Below are 15,077 nucleotides of genomic sequence, written 5' to 3'. Positions count from 1 at the left end.
AGGTCCAGTCCACTCGTCCGTTGGCAGTACCTTGCGCTAAATTTAAGCTTCACCACAAGGTACCACGTCAAATCCTCAATTTGTTTTATTACATTTTATCGCTCCAGCATCCGATTCTCCTTGGCTAGCAAAGAGCCCCCCCAGCTTACCAGGCCGAGGCATAGGAGATGACCCTATGTCTGCACGTCCAGCGAGGCCCGAAGGGAGAAAGGCACCACGACGCCGTCTGTCCGCAAGCGGAGCAGCCATCGACCGAGTCGTCTGCTTCAAGCAGTACACCCTCCGTCCTCGTCGAGTCCATACCACCCTCAAACCGCGCCGCCACGTGTGAGAAACATTACAAACATGCCAGATGCGTAGAATGCTCCCGAGTCGCCGCCCCCCACTGATCCAGTCAAAGTGGCAGACAAAAGCAAGGCTTGAAGGAAATGGGACTAGCCCATCTCGACACGACCTCCTTGACGACGTTTGGAAAAAAAAAAAAAAAAAAAAAAAAGTACAATGGGCAAACATCCAAGTGTACCCGCCCAAAGTGGCCGTGAGGCCTAAACCATCTTTAAAATGCTTGGACATGCGAACCTCCCAGAGATGCAAAAGACGAGAATAAAAAGGACCAGGCTCTGCCGGCCGCGAGTGGTAAGGAAGAATATCCGAAATCCAAACCCAAACAAAGAACGCTCGCTTGCAAAGGGACAAGACTCAAGGATAAGGAAAAAATTGGGATATCAAGGAGAAGGTTACCGAGGAAAAGAAAAGGACCCGCTGAGCCGTTTCGAAACGCCGTCCCATGCCTCTCTCGCGTGGTTTGTAACGTGAGATATTCAGTCATACAATTGTCGCATCTCATTCGTGTGGGGTTGGTCGCAATCATCCGGTCCGCCGAGATGGTCGTAGTTCGAGGTGTTGAGCCGCGGGAATATTGGCCAAATCACCAGCTGCGTGAGCTGTCGATGTCAGAGCAGGACGTTGCTGGAGGATAATGCTACATAGCGGCAGCATACTGAGGTGCAAAGTCGTTGTAGCCCCATCCAAAGCTTCCCATCCCGGTGTGCGCAGGGGTCGGTCCGCACTGGTTGAGCAGCATGCTCGGGAGCGCTGGTATCGCAGGGATCGGGGCCGGAGCTGTTGGCGGGCTAAAATACTGCGTCGAGGTGCACATTGGCTGGCTGAAGGATGGAGCCGGTAGTGGCAATTCAAAGTCGCTGCCTGCCATGGTTGTCCAAAACGACGGCTGGCTGTCGCCGCTCGCCGTCGTCGTCGGGCTCGGCGTTGAAGGCAACACCCTCCATGGCTCGACTGGGGGCGGTTGCAACGATGCTCCATGTTGACTGGCCTGCCACCACGCACCGGCTCTATGCGAGCTTGGAAGGAGGGGAGCGGGTCGGACAACGTCGACGATCCTCGGCGGAGGGGGCAGAAGCGGAAGAAACAGGCCCATGATTGCTTGCTTCACCTCTTCGGCTTTGCCATCCAAAAGCTCTCCAGCGCCATCCTCTTCCAGGCCTTCCAAAGCGCGTACGCTGGTCCGGTAAACGTAGCGATTCACCGCTTGGACGAATTCCTCTTGCAGCTTCTTCAGCTGGACCTCCTTCTCGGCCCAGGACCAGGTGTTTGCCGCGACGTCGACCGAGTAAATGTCCTTGTGGTACTCTACCAGCGCGTCGATGGTGTCCTGTGTAAGTTTGAATGCAACCTCATGCTGTGAAACCATGTCGACGTGTACGACGTAGGCTTCAATGTGGACCAATTGATAGTTGAACATGGCCTCGACCAACGGGTCGGGGTCCTTTTGCAGTTCGGAATCGGGTGCCTTGGGTAGCATGAGGGAGCAGAGGGACCAAATGGCGCCTGAGCCGGACAGAGTCTCCATCAGACAGCGGTAATGCTGTGGCACGCTGTTGAGGGGCCGCTTTATGCGATTTATTCGCTTGAGCGTCTGAGTCAACCATGGCTCGACTTTTGAGTTGAGGACAATGGTGGGTGCTGAGCGTGGTGCAAAAGCGGCGGCCGAGGCTGGTAGTAATGATATCGGCATTGCGACGGTGATGCGATGGCGAGATGCGACGATTAGGGGCGGGACGACGTTGGAGATGTCACAAAAAAAGGACAAGCGGGAAGAGAAAAGAAATACAAAGCAAAATCTCAAAGGTCTCTCTGGGCAAACTCCACAAAGTAAACAATTATCAAGCCTGTGGTTCAGAGGTCTCAGAGAGACTGACGAATGGGAAGGGGTAGAGAGAGGGGTGAGAGGTGGAAGGGTGAGGGAGGGTGGTGGTGGCAGTGGTGGTGGGGCAGCGCTTTTCTATAAGTGTGGGCGGATCTGAGGTCACGACCTTTTCTGGCTGCAGTGTGCGGCTGGGTGCGCGCATGCTGAGCCAGTTCGGCAAGGCCTGCATAGGTGGCATCAGACTTGGAGCAGGACAAGATGGGTGGGTGGGGGGTAAAGGCGCGAGCGAGGGGCAATTCCTTAATTCCTTAGGGCACTGGGAGCACTAGGTACACACTGGGGCATGGTTGTGCTTGGTAATGGTGGGCATGCAGCGCGCTGGAGCGGCTCCACCGACGCTCGGGAGAGGCGCATCTGGCATCAAGTTGCTGTGGCATCGCCAACCCTGAAACGGCAAGCGGTGGCTCAAGGGCCTCAGTACAGTCCCTGGCCCGAGGATCCAATTGTAGCTTGGATAGGCGTGGCTTTCCAGAAGTCTTCTAAATGGGGAGCTCAGCCATGCCGTTGGAGCTTACCGGAAGAGTAGACGCGGCGCCGTCGTCGATGTGAGCAGCAGCTGGATGACAGGTCGTTGTTGACTGAAACCAAAAACTGCTCGCAGCGAATCAAGACGGTTAGACATGGATGCTGCTCAGCACCGGGCGGCCTGCGAACCTGCGGTACCATGTGATGCTGGGATGGAGATACAAGAGGCACGGCGCCTGTTGGGGGCACCTCATGACCGCCGTGTCGACACCATGACGAAGAAGAGATGGATGGCCAGTGTCCAGCTTGGGCAGCAACGACGCGAGGTCAAACAGCAAGCAAGAAACAAACGACAACATGATGCGGATGGGCCGGGGGCAGCTGAGGCTGTGCAGCCGACGGGCAGGGTCGCAGTGGCGTCGAAGTGTACTACACTGCACGGTGCAGTGCACATCGACTGGTAATGCATCATCTATTCTTCGGCCCGTCCGTCGTCTTCTTTCGACTGCGAGCGACTGGACTGCTAGTATTCAACAACCACACCTATGGCCTTGTTTCGAGCCGGTGCCGTTTCAAAAGCTGCAAAACGGCGCAGCGATCAGCAGCAGTACATGTCAGAAGCACCCTGCGCTCTGCATGCGTATGTATGCAGAGTTGCAAACCGCCCCGCTGCGCCTCGCTGCGAGCCCGGCTCCTTCGTCATGGGCCAGCCAGACGGAGTTGGAGAAGGAAAACGACGATAGACTGAAGGTTGTTCTGATGGCCACAGTTGACATCGGCCTCTCCGGTGCTCCTTGCATCGCGTCAAAGGTTGCCCGTCTTGGCCGCTGCCGCTGCCGCTGCCGCTGCCGCTGCCGCCGCCGCCGCCGCCGCCGCCGCCGCTGCTGCTCTCAGCTCAGCAAGGATCTCGCCTCATGCGCGCCGACAAGGGAGGACTGTCCCAGAGTCAAACCCGATGCCAGCCGCCGGCCAGACTCTCGAGTTTGCATCCATCCACCTCGTTTCCTGCGTGACTCATTGCAAAGCCGTCCGTCCGTGGGGGCATTTGGTCTCTTCTGCTCTGCTCTGCTCTGCTCTGCTCTGCTGTGCGCCCTCACAATGTCACGCTGCCGTTTCAGCCCGGACGGTAGCAGTGCAACGCCGGCGGGCTAAGTGAGCATGCGGTGAAATGTCTGCAAGATTCAAAACTGAACGAGTGTGAGTGAGCTGAACATGTCGGTTGTGCCTGTTTGAGGCCCGTTTCTGTCGCCCGCCCTCGACCTGTCGTTTGCCCTCTCGCCTGGTTCAACTTCGGCCCGGCCGCCGACCTCGACCGACGTCTCCAGTCAATCTCCATCAACGTCGGCGTTGCCGTCCATGGCGCCACGGACAAAACCGGCTGTCAACAGCTGGGACTTGATCTTGCCACGGCGCCGCTTTGACTCGTCCGACACTGGTCGACTGCTCATCGCCACACCACGAGGCTGTGGCCTCTCCCGAGCCCGTTGGCCGTCCCGTCGGCAGCCCCTAGCCGAAGCCAAAGAATGCGTAATGTGGCGTACTGGCAGCTGCAAGCCAGGTTGTGATGGACACTATTGCCTTTGCCAGCATTCAGGCTGTTGAAAGTTTCCAATTTTGTCTCCTGACCTTACGGCTTGAGGAAGCTTGCGAAGCTGACGGTCTTTCTTTGGTCTACTATACTGCTAGTGACGAGTCCGCGCTCCTCAGCACGCGAAAAGCTGCCTTGACGCACTACTCTCAGACGCTTCCCCTCTTTTTTGATCCTGAACATCATCGTACCATTTCATTTCTGCGCCGTCACTGGCACATGTTGTTCAGGCAGAAGCAATGTCGGCCATCTTCCAAGTCTCCTATCGTGAGCATGTGGACTTCACTTTCGATGCCCCTTGTCTGTGCTGACCACCTTCTGTACGATGAGGCTAACGCGTGTCCATTTTGTTCTTGTTGGTCTAAACGTTCACAAGTCATGTTGCTTTGGTTTGTTAATTTGACTTTGCTCGCATCTCATTGCTCTGTCGTCTTTTCAGTTGCCTCACAGTCAAGCTCGAGTCCATGATTTGCGTTTTCCCGCATTGACAGCTGTGTGGCGCAGCCATGTCGTTCCTTTTTTTGTTGTTTCTTTACGGCACTGGCTAGTAAGCGCCAAAAGTCAATCGGCGTGTATGCCTTTTTGAGTCTAGAGCAAGTTGCTCTTCTGCACAATCTTTTTCCACCTTGGCCTAAACGCTACTGGCCGACCATTTCTGCAGGCAAAATTGTTCTCGTATCTCCATTCACACTTTTCTTGTCTCACACCAAACATTGGACGCTCTCAGCACGCAGCTTCGCTTAACTGCGGACCGTTGCAACTCATTGACTGGTCGCCCAAAGATCGACGCCACACGCGCCTCCCCATTCCGCCTCTTCAAGAGCGCGTTTCTCTCAGACTGCGGGCCAAACGGGCGCCTCCCCGCGTTGGCTACTTTCCCCTCTCAAACGTGGCCTGAACGCCAATCCTGGGCTCTGCTCAATCATTCGTCAATATCGCAATATAAGAAAGGAACGATGGCCTCGATTTTTTTGATTTTTTTTCTTTCTTGTCCGACGTCTCGCCGTCGAAATGCATGTGCACAGAGTCTATTAGGTACTAGGATTCCTTGAAATCGCTCCTGGCAGAATCTTGCACGACTGTTGCCGGCGCTAGACCTGTCGTGGCTGCTGCAGGTATCGCCGCAATCACTAGACGCAGCTTGCAGAAATGCCGTGACCAAGCAGACTCGACCAAAGCATAAGGCAATTTAGCTCTCGGTCATGCCTTGTAGAGACAATGATGCGTCCGGATCAGCTCGCCTCACCACACGCCACTGCAGCTAGCGCCTGTCAAGATCCAAGTTCACGGTGGCTCGCTGCAGCCCTTCAGCACTTCTCACAACCAAGCGCCGATCGCGCATCTACGCGCGCAGCACACACAGCCAGCCTCAAGGCAGATGACATGTAATTAATCGAATATCCTCCATGCCACATCGCGGCTGCGGCGGCGGCGGCAGCACGCATGCTCCCACTGCTCTCACGACCGGCAACTGGGGGTGTTCGCAGGGTCTAGCGCATGCACTGTTCAATGAGACAGCTCGAGCTGTTGGGATTTCGGGTTGCGTCCCCGCTCTTCCCCGCAGCCAACCACAGCTCTACGCCTGCAGCTCTCCATGCGCTTCATATCAAAGCGAGAGATCCAAAATCCAGATCTTCGTCAGGCAGTCATCGACGCAGGGGCACCCGCAGAGCAGGGCAAGTGAAACTAGACGACATGTCAAGCGAAATGGGGCGACGAAGAGGATACTGTACTGGTACTGACGCCCAATCCAGCTTCTCTACCACGCCCTGACCTAGACACAATATCACTTTACGATTGGATGCTTTTAGCCATTGCCGCCCACTATCGAGCTTCATGGTCTGCCAGGAGCAGCTATACTCCACTCAAGGCGTTAAAATCTTCATAATTGGAATCAAGGTTGAGCTTACAACCAAGCTTCTCCAATCTGCTTCTGTGCAGCTCGGAGCTACCCCTGTTTCTAGCATGCTGACGAGGAGCATCCTTCCCTGCCTGCGTAACAGCCTCACCAACATCTAGACCTCGACACCCTGAAGCTGAGCCCACGAGCATCATACCCACGTACCGGCAGTGCCGCGCGCCCCGTCACGTCCCAGGCCGACCAGGTTTCTTAATGCCGTTGCCGTTTCAACAGGTAACCGCAGTTGTGCAGCTGCATCGGCACTTCGGAATGGCGTAGGCGCAGTGCAGTGCAGCGTCTTGGTGCCGAATCCACAGAGTAAGTACTCACATTTGCTCAACTCATCCCAATCACAATTTGCAATGCAAGCAGGGTCTCGGACACAGCTTTGGGAACGCATGCCGTTCACACGCAGTGGCAGGCAGGCACTCACTTGGATGCTTCCTACGCGCCACCAAGCCACGAGGCGTTGGGAGTAGTTATCCGGTGGGCGATGCACACACAGTCAGCCATATCTGACTATCTGACTATCTGACTCCACCATCTCCACCTCGAATCACTTCAGCAGCACCGGCATCACTGCCGGCGGCACCATCGGCACGGGCGTTCTCTTCATGTCAAGACGATCCTGTCCCATTTCCATTTCTGTCTCCTACTATTTCGATTGGCCTACCTTTCTCCTTCTTCAATCTTTCTACCTTACTGGCCCCTTGCCCGCCCAGCCCGCGCCTCATCTGGCACGCACCCAACCAGCTTTCTTACACCGTTTTCTGCGCCCCTGCCCTCGTCGAAGAAGCATCCATCCCCCACACGCACTGTCCACTGTCTCTCTTCCGTTGCCCTCCGTCGTCGTCGTCGTCGTCATCGCCGTCTCGTCACCCCACCCCACTCGACCACTCACTGAGCGTACCTGACGGATCCGCCTTCCCCTCTCCCCTCTCTCCCCTCCTTCCCTTCCTCTTCCCACTCAGTTCCTTCTCTCACGCCCTGGTCCCAGCATCAATGGCACTTGCCGGCCGAGGCTCAACAGCCCAAGACAAGAGCAGACCCTCCTCCTCTCTGTCGATCGAACAAAGTTTGATCGCGGTGCTCAACGACTGACTGACCGACGGAATGGCTGGACACAGACGGCCGCACGGCTGATGAACGCCGGGGACAGGGCACCTACCTACCTAGCCCGCCAGCCAAAGATCCTCCACTCCCCACCGTCCATCCATCCATCCATCCATCCATCCATCCCTTCTCACACCCGCGCCTGACCTTTCCACCTGCCCAGGTATGTATGTAGCCGCTGGAGCTTCCCGCCGCGGCAACGTCGCTTAATCGCCTTTGCCCCTTTCCTTTTCCTCTCCTTTCTCCCCATCCTTCGGCAGCAGCGCCTCATGCGTTCTCAGCCAAGGAAGCCTTACAGTCAAATCGGTCCGTTCATCGATGAGATGGAGCATCGCGCATCGACCGGCATGGAGATTGCCAAAGTCAAATCGCCGTGATCGGCTGAATTGTCTCACTCACTCGCTGGCTCGCACAGTGCGGCGGCGGCGGCGGCGGCGGCGGCGGCGGCCATGGCGGCTCTTGGGCACCGATTGATTGATTGATTGATTAATGGGCATGAGATCGGATTGGGCTGGACCGGAATGAAATAGTGAGGGAATATGTGGGGAGGAATGGAATAGAGTTTGAGTATGTAGGTGAGGTAGGTAGATACTAAGCTAAGTCGGTAGGTGGGTGCGTGGGGGGAGCTTGTTCGTACCGCTTACGAGCGGAGGTCTGCTATGAGGCTTTGCTTTGCTTTTCTTGCATTTTGTCGGTCTCAGTTGAAATTGCTATTTGCGTGGTGTTGCTTGGCCTTTTGATGCTTGCTATTTTGGTGTCTCTGTCTTGGGCTCTTGAGGGTTGACGCTTTTTGCGGCTGGATCTTGGAGCATCGTAGTTTGATTTTGACCCTGTGAAGTGGCGTGTTTGTGGGAGAAGAAAGGGGGCGAGTCGTCGTCGCTGCGTCATTATACTACAGTGTTGGGGTGTGTCAATGAGTGGAAGAGGTCGACGGTGGCATTTACTTCCGATGAAGGAAAAGATAGCCTTAACATAAAACACAACAACGTAGCAGACGGAGCCCAGCTCCCAGAGCCAAAGTCTTTTGTTCAACTTCATCAAGTCCAGCAGCCACCGCAGAAAGAGCAGGCTTGGTTTGAAAGGTCCCTGATGCACCAGGACTGAGTGGAAAGAAGGGGTTTTATACCCACATCTTCCCTCCCACCGCCTCATGCCTCGTGCCTCGTGCACAGGGACCACATGCGCTGCAGCCTGTCACGCTGTCCTTCTTTTCGGAAACTTCACGCGCTTCTGATCTTCCTGATTGTCCTTGCTTTTGATTATAAAACCACCCCATCTTCGCCTCTCCTCGTCTGCGCAACAGCAGAGCGCCGGCGGTCTCAGCAGAAAGCGACATCGAACCATTTACTTGATCCGCTGCGATATTTCTTGGAGCTTTACTGTGTGTTTGGCGCGCTGGGAGGATGCGCGTGAATTTGACTTGTTTGTTTTGTTTTTGCGGCGGCTCAGGGGGTCAGGGGATGGGATCAGCGGTTCAGGGGAAAGAGGCGGTTGCGGTATTTAGCGGCTTCAAGGGGAATGAGTGGACAACTTCGTCACGGAGAACGTCATGATGCTGGCCATCATCGAATGCTGCCGTCCTTCAGCTGTTTCCAATGTTTTCTGAGTCGATTGCGCAAAAAGAGACAAAACAAAGCCACACACGGTATGAAGTCCCAAGTGTAGATTCGGCGACCGCAGACACAAGTAGTAGCGTCAGTGTCTTCAGCTTCTTACTCATTGGGTTGCGTCGCCGCTCTCTCGCTTCGAGGCGGGGACGGTGGTGTTTCTGTACTCTCGCTGTCGTCAGGAGAGGAACGGCGACTATAGCGCGCACGCGCACGTCACAAGCCACGAGGAGAGTCAGGGGTACCTGCACTGCAGCATGTCATGCCGCACATCCAGAAGCCAGACGTGCTAGTGACTGCTCTGACAGTCCTGACTGTCCTCGCTGTAGGGTATGAAAGCACACCCATATACCCCCCTCTCCTTATCAATTCATCACAAGCGACCGCGCCTGCTCTGCGCTACAGACACCTTGCAGACGCAAAACAGACTTGCGCGCCGCAAACCAAGCCTCCAATCAAGAACTATGGCTCTGTGGTCTGCGGCACGTAGATTTGACTTTTGTTTTGCGATTTTCGGAGTCCATGGGTGGAGAAGTGGTTGGTGGTTAGGGTAAGGGCGGTACGCAGCAAATTCGGGGGGAGTGGTGGAGAGGCTCGTTGTGAGGATATGATGCTGGATATCATCGAGGGCTGTGCCTGTTGGCGGCTGCTATACTGACACCCCCCTCCCCCCTGATTAGGCCTAGCCTTGTCGCCTATCATCGGCAACTTACTCGCTCATGGGCAGATTACGACGTTTGAAGTTATAAGGCGCAGCCTCTTACTGGCTGCACCATGGTACTGTACATATTGAAGATGTTAAACAACCAATATTAGGTAAGTTGTAGATAACCTCTGGTGTTGATTCTTGACTCAGTCGTCCCTCCCTCCCTCTCTCACTTCAGTTATCCGCCAACTCCGCCGACTCCGCTCGCTGTTATTGTCCTTGTTGAGGCGAGGACTGCGAGGGTGACAACATGGTGGCAGAGCGTAGAGAAGGAGCAGTGAGGTTGTGGAAGCAGAGATGAGTCAGCGGCAGCAGCAGCGCGCAACACCATGATCTTAATCACCTACTGCCTATTTGGGTAATTTTGGCGATTATAAACGTCATAAGGTGGCTGTAAATACTGGCAGACCAGGCCTAATCAGAAAGGGGGTGTGTCACTTCAGGCGTAGGGGTTGTCAGTTTGAGCGCAGGTGGTGTCAGTATAGCAGCGGCCTACCTGTTTTGGTGTTGTCCATTGTCCGAGTTAACGACGTAAACGAAAACAAGCCAGACCAGCACAGAGTGAGATCTTGCTTGTGTTGTTGCGAGCGCAGACACCCAGTACGCCTAGAGGTTGAGGACAAGTCGGTACTCGTTGAGCGCGTTCTGTGAAAGAACTTGCGTCGCGGCTTGCTTAGTCCATGGGGGAAGAACCTGGCGCCTTTATAGTTAAAGCTGCTGTACTATTAGAAGACTTTTGGCGATTGAGATGAGCATGTGCTCGTCAGATGTCGTTGGTGCTGTTGGTGTGAGAAGTCCGGGGTCAGGGGAAGCGCCAGAGGCATGTGAGTCCAGTCAATCGGTGAGTTAACACATGCCCTTCGACCAGCCCAGCTCTTCATCGTGTTTCCGCGCTCATTTGCAGTACCTCGCGGTCATCAAGACGTTGAAGAGACAGGTATAAAAGCAGCAGTCCTTGCACTATTTCAGGCGACAGATCCAAGTTCGACGTGGACTGGAGGAACGACAGACTCTTGCATTCAGGATGACTTTTGCTTGGATACCAAGAGTCCCATTGCTAATCACTTGTGGATCTTTTTCCGGTGAGCTCGCCGTCACAGGCGGATCAAAACTAGACTCCGTGGGAGTAAGAGAATTGTCGTCCTGCCGTTGCGATGAAGAGCAGCTTGTCATGACGGTGAAGGTGGACAGCACGGCAGACGAATGCTCCCAGACATCGTCATTCTTTGGCCTCCGGTGTCCGATAGTATGTAGTTGCTGCTTTGAAAAGAAAAAGATACAAAGCCGGAGGTGGGAAAGAAAGTGAACACAAAATTTTCGTCTTTCGTATCATGCTCCGGACAGCCGCAGTAGTACTCATCGACGACCGGTTCTTCGCGCTCCAGGCTTGACGCTGCAGCTTGAGAATTGCTGAGTTATGGATGGAATGTCGGCTTTTATACCTAGACCTGGCGGAGTAGTTAGTTGCACGAGGCGGTAAGGTTTGTCAGCTGCGCTATTACATCGGCACGAGCCATGACTCTTCTACAAGGGATAAAAGCTCTTCACCTATGCCGCTACATCTCTCTGTTCAGATTGTGACTTGCTCACTAAAGCCTATGAGGCCTAGCAGCAATGCTACTAATGTCATCTACTTAGACTAGACACACGGGCCGCTTTTGACTTCAGGGCGCGTTACTGTGCTACTGTTATACTCGTGCCATTCTTTTATAGTTAAATTTATGTTAGCTAGACCGTGAATTCAAACTTCATTGTGTCTAAATGGTGAGTAACACTATTATTGCGTAGAGTGTCTATCTCCACTCCGTATAAGTAAAGAGTGCGAAGAAGCTACATAACATAACACTCAGAAAGTGAAGAAGATAGAAAACTAGTAAAACATCATCAGCCATCTGGAACAAGAAATAAAGAGTAGGTTAATGTTCAGGAAAATGTAAAAAAGAGCAAGATGTAGCGAAACGGTCTCTCATTAGTTACATGTTGCTGAGATGTGTTAAGAAAAACGGTGAAACCGACGTGCTTTTATAGTCTAAATGCACATGCTTAGGTTAATAGGAGCGTGATATCATAAGAAAATGCCCCAGGCGTGATTATGGGCCCCTAACCCCCTAGATATGTGCATATGTATAACTACTCCCAGCATGTTAACGTGCGGTAATGATAGAGGTCATTATGTTAGACTGCTCCCAACGCGTGACGTACGGTAGTAAGGGAGGTCATTATTATGGACTGCTCCCAGCACCTGCACTAGGGGTTAGTGGTGGTCAACATCATCATTGTGGAATCATTGTGGAATGCTCCCAGAGCACGCACTGTGCAGTATCGGTGGATGTCATCGTCATGCACTGCTCCCAGCACGCAGACTTACTGGAACAGGAAAGTTCTCTATTATAGGTCAACAATAACCTTCCCACCACCCAACCTCGATCACAAGCGCCGCAATCCGATCCACGGTGTTGACACCGACACCTAGATACGTGCCTGGGTATCCACAAACGCACCTCACTCCAGCTCCAGCTCCACAGCCACAGCCACAGCCGAGCGATCCGCAGCGCGCTCTCAAAGCCGACTCTCAACTACCGAGCGCGCTGTGGTCATCTGGCAGCGCGCCTCGGCACTTAAGTTCGGCCTCTCAAACACGCCTATCTGCCACTGTCCTATCCCTGGCTCCACAGTGGAAAGCTGCTTCGTCCCACCGGAAGATGTATGCCGTGCTGCGCAAAGCGGTGGATAGGAGGGACAGATGATGTGCGAGTGGTTGAAGTGGCTGGAGTGGAGACGGAGCGCGAGAAGTGAGTGGTGGCTGCGTCTGTGGCGCCCCCGCACTTGCTGCTTCCGGCTCGGGAGCTGTGGGGTCGCGCGTGTGGTTGTGGCGTCCCCACAACTTCACCACCACCACCACCACCACAAAGACCAACCTTCCATGTCGTCGTGAAGCCAACAGTCGCGGGGGGCGCGTGCGCATTCTCATCTTCGTACTCAATGAATTGTACTCACAAGCGCCGAAGCAAAAACTACCTGCTCAAAGGGAAACAGCCGCTCGATGCCGGCTAGCCGCATCAACCCTGCTGCTCTTGTCCCAGACGACACCGAGGCTCAACTGCCGAAGGCCAGTGGTATGGCGGAAGCACGGCAGGGCAGGTTATGACGAAGGAGCTCGCCTATCAGCCTTTCGGCGTGCCAACTGCCGTTTCGGCACTTGGTGTTTTGGCCTTTAGTCGTCGTTGTTGCTGGCTGGCTGTCAGGCCATCTTGAGTGCGCGCCTGCAGGGGCAGCGCGGAAGTATGGAATAATAAGAGTGTCCGTCGGCGGCTTGGAGAGTCCGAGGGAGAAGGTGTAGTGAAGGGGGTTCGATACTTATACTTTGCCGCCTCCAATTTCATTGCCCGTTTAGAAGCAAAAGCAGTAGTCACTATTGTTGTTGTTGTTGTTCAACACACCACACCACACCACCGCAACCATGCTCCTCAACGAAGCCTTCTCCTTTTTGGTGCGCAACTGGCCATGGGTCCTCGTCGGCTCGGTCATCGCCAAACTGGTCTACAACAAATTCTACAACGGCCTGAACAAGTATCCCGGGCCCGCGCTGGCAGCATTCTCGGACTGGTGGCGGCTCTTCGACGTCTGGAGCCGTCAGACACACATGACGCACATCGAGCTGCATCGCAAGTACGGCGACATCGTGCGGCTCGGTCCAGGTGTGCTGTCGTTCGCCGACCCCAAGGCCATCAAAGTGATATACGGCCTGAACAAGGGCATGATCAAGGCGCGTCCAATCTTCCCTCAGTAACCACAACCAAAGCCTCTCTAACCTTGCAGTACAGTCCGACTTCTACCCCATCCAGCAAGCCACGGCCAAAGGGCGGCGCCTCTGGTCGCTCTTCTCGACGACCGACGAGGACTGGCACGCCAAATACCGCCGTTGTATCAATGGATACTTCGCCATGAGCGCTCTCAAGTCGTACGAGCCGCTGGTCGACTCGACCGTCGACTTTTATCTCGAGCAGACGGAGAAGCTGTACGCGGCCACGGGCAAGCCGTGCAACTTCAACCGCTGGCTGCAATTTTTTGCGTTTGATGTCATCGGCGAACTGACGTGGAGTAAGCGGTTGGGCTACGTCGAGAAGGATGTCGATATTGACAACATTGTTACGGTGTTGGGTGAATTTTTGAGTTATTGTGCTGTCGTAAGTTTGCATCCTGACGAGCGATTGTTTGAAGCATGTGGAACTGACGACGACTCAGGTGGGCCAACAACCATGGCTGGACCTGCTCATCAACAAAAACCCAATCAAACTGCTGCTGCAGCGCTGGGGCATCATCGGCAAAGTCTTCCCCATCACCAAATTCGCACTCGAACGACAAGCCGAGCGCGCGGCCGAAGTCGAAAAGATCAAGCAGCACGGGCTCCCCGAGTCAACCGACAAAGACAAGGGCGTCGACCTACTCAGCAAATTCACCGCCTCCATCTACGAGCACCCGGAATTCATGACCGACGACAAAGCCCTCGCGGCGTCCATCAGCATGGTCTTTGCCGGCTCCGAAACCACCGGCATCAGCCTGAGCGCCGTCTTCTACTACCTGCTCAAGAACCCGCGCGTCTACCGCAAGCTGATGACGGAGCTGGACGAGGCCGTCGGCAACGGCACCATTCTCGATCGTGAGAACGGCACCGTCACGTGGGCCGAGGCGCAGAAGCTGCCGTACCTCGACGCCGTTATCCAGGAGAGCTTCCGCGTGCATCCCGCCGCGGGCCTTATCCTCGAGCGCGTCGTCCCGCCTCAGGGCATCACCGTGTGCGGCGAATTCATCCCCGGCGGCACCATCGTTGGCTGCAATGGCTGGGTCATTCACCGCCGCCCAGAAATCTTTGGCGAAGACGTCGACGCGTATCGTCCGGAGCGCTGGCTCGAGGCGAGTCCGGACCGGCTGCGCGACATGAAGGCGTCCATGTTCCAATTCGGCTGCGGGTCGCGGACATGTCTGGGCAAGAACATCAGTCTGTTGGAGATGTACAAGCTCATTCCGAGTTTCCTGCGGCGGTTCGAGGTAAGCTGATTCCTTTTCCTTCTGTCCTTTAATGCGGCGCTGACAATGCGATAGGTTGAGCTCGAAGATCCCTCGAAGCCGTGGAAGTGCGAGAATCACTGGTTTGTCCGCCAGGTCGAGTTCAATGCCAAGTTCAAGCCGCGACGGCTTCATGCGACTGTTTGACTAGAGGATTGAGATCATGTGTAGTCAACTGGCGTGAGGCGAGGCGTTTGGTGTTGATTGGATCCTTCTTTTCGTCTGGTAGGGCATGTGCTGGCAGAGGGATCATGTAGTTTTGTAGACTTCGATTTAAAGCCAAACATCTTGTCCCTTTTCGTCGACAGTAGTGTGCACTCGAACCATCTCCTGGCACCAGAAATTCAAGGTGCAAGGGCATTCAAGGTCCAGTCCGCGAAAATACACACTTGTGTGTCACGAGT

The 15,077-nt window shown here is 54.7% G+C and overlaps 4 protein-coding genes across 4 annotated transcripts; 2 read left to right on the top strand and 2 right to left on the bottom strand.

Annotated features, from left to right (window-relative positions):
- Window positions 1–982: 982 nt before the first annotated feature.
- Window positions 983–2,035, bottom strand: IWZ02DRAFT_433607 (uncharacterized protein; the record flags this gene model as incomplete). The annotated part of the gene is made up of 1 exon (XM_066766305.1): window positions 983–2,035. One exon carries the CDS (start codon window positions 2,033–2,035, stop codon window positions 983–985), a length of 1,053 nt encoding a protein of 350 aa, XP_066622556.1.
- A 919-nt stretch (window positions 2,036–2,954) lies between these two features.
- On the top strand, window positions 2,955–4,141 carry IWZ02DRAFT_281532 (uncharacterized protein). The gene has a single exon (XM_066763651.1). It carries the CDS (start codon window positions 3,050–3,052, stop codon window positions 3,842–3,844), a length of 795 nt encoding a protein of 264 aa, XP_066622555.1. The 5' UTR covers window positions 2,955–3,049; the 3' UTR covers window positions 3,845–4,141.
- A 3,646-nt stretch (window positions 4,142–7,787) lies between these two features.
- IWZ02DRAFT_281500 (uncharacterized protein) lies at window positions 7,788–8,666 on the bottom strand. Its single transcript, XM_066763650.1, has one exon. It carries the CDS (start codon window positions 8,443–8,445, stop codon window positions 7,951–7,953), a length of 495 nt encoding a protein of 164 aa, XP_066622554.1. The 5' UTR covers window positions 8,446–8,666; the 3' UTR covers window positions 7,788–7,950.
- A 4,156-nt stretch (window positions 8,667–12,822) lies between these two features.
- IWZ02DRAFT_281439 (benzoate 4-monooxygenase cytochrome-like protein P450) lies at window positions 12,823–15,056 on the top strand. The gene is made up of 4 exons (XM_066763649.1): window positions 12,823–13,372; window positions 13,431–13,793; window positions 13,852–14,655; window positions 14,710–15,056. The coding sequence occupies exons 1-4, from the start codon at window positions 13,067–13,069 to the stop codon at window positions 14,818–14,820; spliced, it is 1,584 nt and encodes a 527-aa protein (XP_066622553.1). The 5' UTR covers window positions 12,823–13,066; the 3' UTR covers window positions 14,821–15,056.
- Window positions 15,057–15,077: the final 21 nt, after the last annotated feature.

This window comes from Phyllosticta citriasiana (genome assembly GCF_038021145.1).
Source record: "Phyllosticta citriasiana strain CBS 120426 chromosome Unknown IWZ02scaffold_7, whole genome shotgun sequence".
In the NCBI taxonomy this organism is placed as follows: domain Eukaryota; kingdom Fungi; phylum Ascomycota; class Dothideomycetes; order Botryosphaeriales; family Phyllostictaceae; genus Phyllosticta; species Phyllosticta citriasiana.
This window is presented reverse-complemented; position numbering and strand designations above follow the sequence as displayed.